This window comes from Octopus bimaculoides, chromosome 1 (genome assembly GCF_001194135.2).
Source record: "Octopus bimaculoides isolate UCB-OBI-ISO-001 chromosome 1, ASM119413v2, whole genome shotgun sequence".
NCBI classification, from domain to species: Eukaryota; Metazoa; Mollusca; class Cephalopoda; order Octopoda; family Octopodidae; genus Octopus; species Octopus bimaculoides.
Genome location: NC_068981.1, coordinates 178350812 through 178353575, shown reverse-complemented (window position 1 = coordinate 178353575; position 2764 = coordinate 178350812). Strand labels below are relative to the sequence as shown.

The window sequence follows — 2764 nt, the reverse complement described above, 5'->3', positions numbered from 1 at the left end:
ATATATATATATATATATATATACATATATATATATATATATATGCATACATATACATAATAGATACCTCTTATGTGTTTAAATGTACACTGTATTTATATGAATAATATATAGTCTATTGACTAATTTTTCTACATGATAGGCCATTGGTAGTAAAAAATTTCCAAAATTTTTTCTTACCCTGATATTATTAATTATTGATAATTTTTGGCAAATTTTTGAAGTAACACCGGCATTATTTTATTTGCTGCTGACAAAAACGTCTTCCCATTCAAATTCCACCAAAGTCGATTTTACCTTTCATCCTTTCAGGGTCGATAAAATAGTTGGGTATTGGCGTCGATGCAATCGACTTACCCACTCCCCGAAATTGCTGGCCTTGTGCCAAGAATGTTAGATCACTATACAGAACCTACAGAACTGGGTATTGAAATGAGATTATTAAATTTTCAATGTATATTAACACTATCCTAGTCTCTATTTCCTGCCAAAATAGTTCCACTGCAACATGTCGAGCCTGTGATTCTGTTGACCATAAGAAACTTAAACCTATTCAAGTTTTGCAAGAAAATACACATACAAAAAAAGCAAAGTAACTTTAAGGGGTAATAATTTAATATAAATATGCATTAACTAATGCAGTAGTCTAAGAAACTAGTGAAGTTTTGACTCTATTAAAATTATCTAAGACAGGGAGTGAAAGAACATTCTTTCTCTCTCAGACAATGATCAATCCCAAAACATTAAGTATTAAGTCAACCACATTATTAGCAAACTATCTAGAGTTACTTCCCCTCAGCACCGACTACAACGATAACAAGTTAATGTTTATCAATAACAACTCGAGAAAGTATCAAATGTAGCGAACATAACAGTATAATTTACCTTAATAGTTTCCATCAATGATTTGAGTTTCTCTGAATCCAGTACTGGAGGTATTGGTCGCTGGATAATATTAATAGGAACGTCGTGAATGTCGGTGATGTGGGCATCATGTATCGTCTTGTCAATGTTTTGATCGGTATCACTTTTAGTACACATTTGTCTATAAAATACAATCGGTGACTTTGAAAAAGGAGTATTGAGATGCTTTGATAATGTATGTGAAACACCTAATGAAAACAACTTAACGGAGTAAAACCTTTCTAAGTACATGGTAAATAAATATGGTGACGTTTCACTTGTCTAACCAATCATTTAACTTTATATGACTTCCTTTAAACTGTCCGGTACCAACACATCAATTATGCTAAGGTGTGTCCTAAGTTTGCTTTTGTCAAGGATATTGCGTACAAATAATTGTTAGAATATAAAACTAGGTGGGAATACATACATTCTTCTTGCTTTAGATGTACATGAGGAAAAGAGAGAGAATGAAAGACATGATGGTGTGTATGTGCGTAATCGGTTGGAATTTACAACTGCAGTCTACTGCCTCATATTTCCTTCAAAACTAGTTTATAAATTGTACAGTTGGCGATGTGTTTTAAGACTGAACAGGCTCGTGACTGTTCCGGGTTCAGTCCCACTATGTGGCACCTTTGGCAAGTGTCTTTTTCTATAGCCTCGAGTCGACCAAAACCTTGTGAGTGGATTTGGTAGACGGAAACTAAAAGCCCATCGTATGTGTGTGTGTGTACTTATGTATGTGTACAAAAATTGCTGTGTACCATGCATGTGTACTGATATCACTCCTTTACTCATATGAGATATGGACCCTTTACAGACGTCATGTAAGGGTCCTTGAACGCTTTCATCAGAGATGTCTCAGGCACATTCTGAATGTTGGCTGGGCCTTAAAAGCTCCAGACACACAGGTCCTGAGGACAGCTGATATCTTTAGTATTGAGGCGATGGTGCACAAGCACCTGTTACGTTGGACTGGACACATTAGAATGAAGGATAGCAGGATCTCTAAGCAGATGCTATATGGGGAACTTGTGAATAGAAAGAGACCCCGGCAGAAATCAAGGCTGCAATTTAAGGACTGTGTCAAGTCCTCATTAAAGGCCTGTGATATGCAGGAGACTGACTGGGAGAACAATGCCTGTCATCACCACAGATAGAGGAAGCAGGTTACGAAGGAGGGGGGGTCGACACTTTTGAGACATTTAAAAATGAATCTTTCAAGGAAAATTGAAAGATTCATTTTTGAATCTGAACCAGGATGAGACTACCGGTACAGATTTAGATTTACTCTTCCTCTATGTGTGTATTTCATAAGAGAAAACACGTAATAATTGAAGTAGAAAAAAGATTGATGTCATACACATTAAGTTATTGAAGTATTCATGTTGTATTAAGAGTCAATATTTCTTTATAAACAATGTTTTTTTTGTTTTATTTCGGGTTGCATAAGCAAAAATATTTGCTTTTATTCCTACATAAAGTTGACCATGTGAAAAGCATGGTTCTTCAGGTTGTAACCCAGCAACTTTTAATGTGTGGCCCTGAATTTTATTAATGCTTATGGCTAAAAGAAAGTGGGATAGGAAACTGTAAAAGCTTAAATTGGAATGGGATATTAGATGTCCTATTCCAATTGGTATGTGAGGAATGAAGACAGTCTCACCTTTACCACGACCACTGAGAATATTTGCCTCAGCGCACTTACTCATATGTTTGTGCACAGTTAGTGTTGTACCATTGCATAATTTTTGTTGAGACAAATTAGGCAATAGCATAAAAGCTTTCCCTGAACCAGGTACTTTCATTTTGCCGGAGAAAAAAGAGACAGAATTTCGATTTTATATATATAGAAAAA

General features: G+C 35.4%; 1 protein-coding gene across 1 annotated transcript in view; it reads right to left on the bottom strand.

Moving 5' to 3' along the window:
- Positions 1-1188, bottom strand: part of LOC106871679 (putative sulfiredoxin) — a 14744-nt gene extending 13556 nt beyond the window's left edge. Inside the window, exon 1 of the mRNA XM_014918277.2 lies at positions 886-1188. Within this exon, the coding sequence (XP_014773763.1) occupies positions 886-1155 (270 nt within the window). The 5' untranslated portion in view covers positions 1156-1188. The remainder of the gene's footprint in view (positions 1-885) is intronic.
- Positions 1189-2764: the final 1576 nt, after the last annotated feature.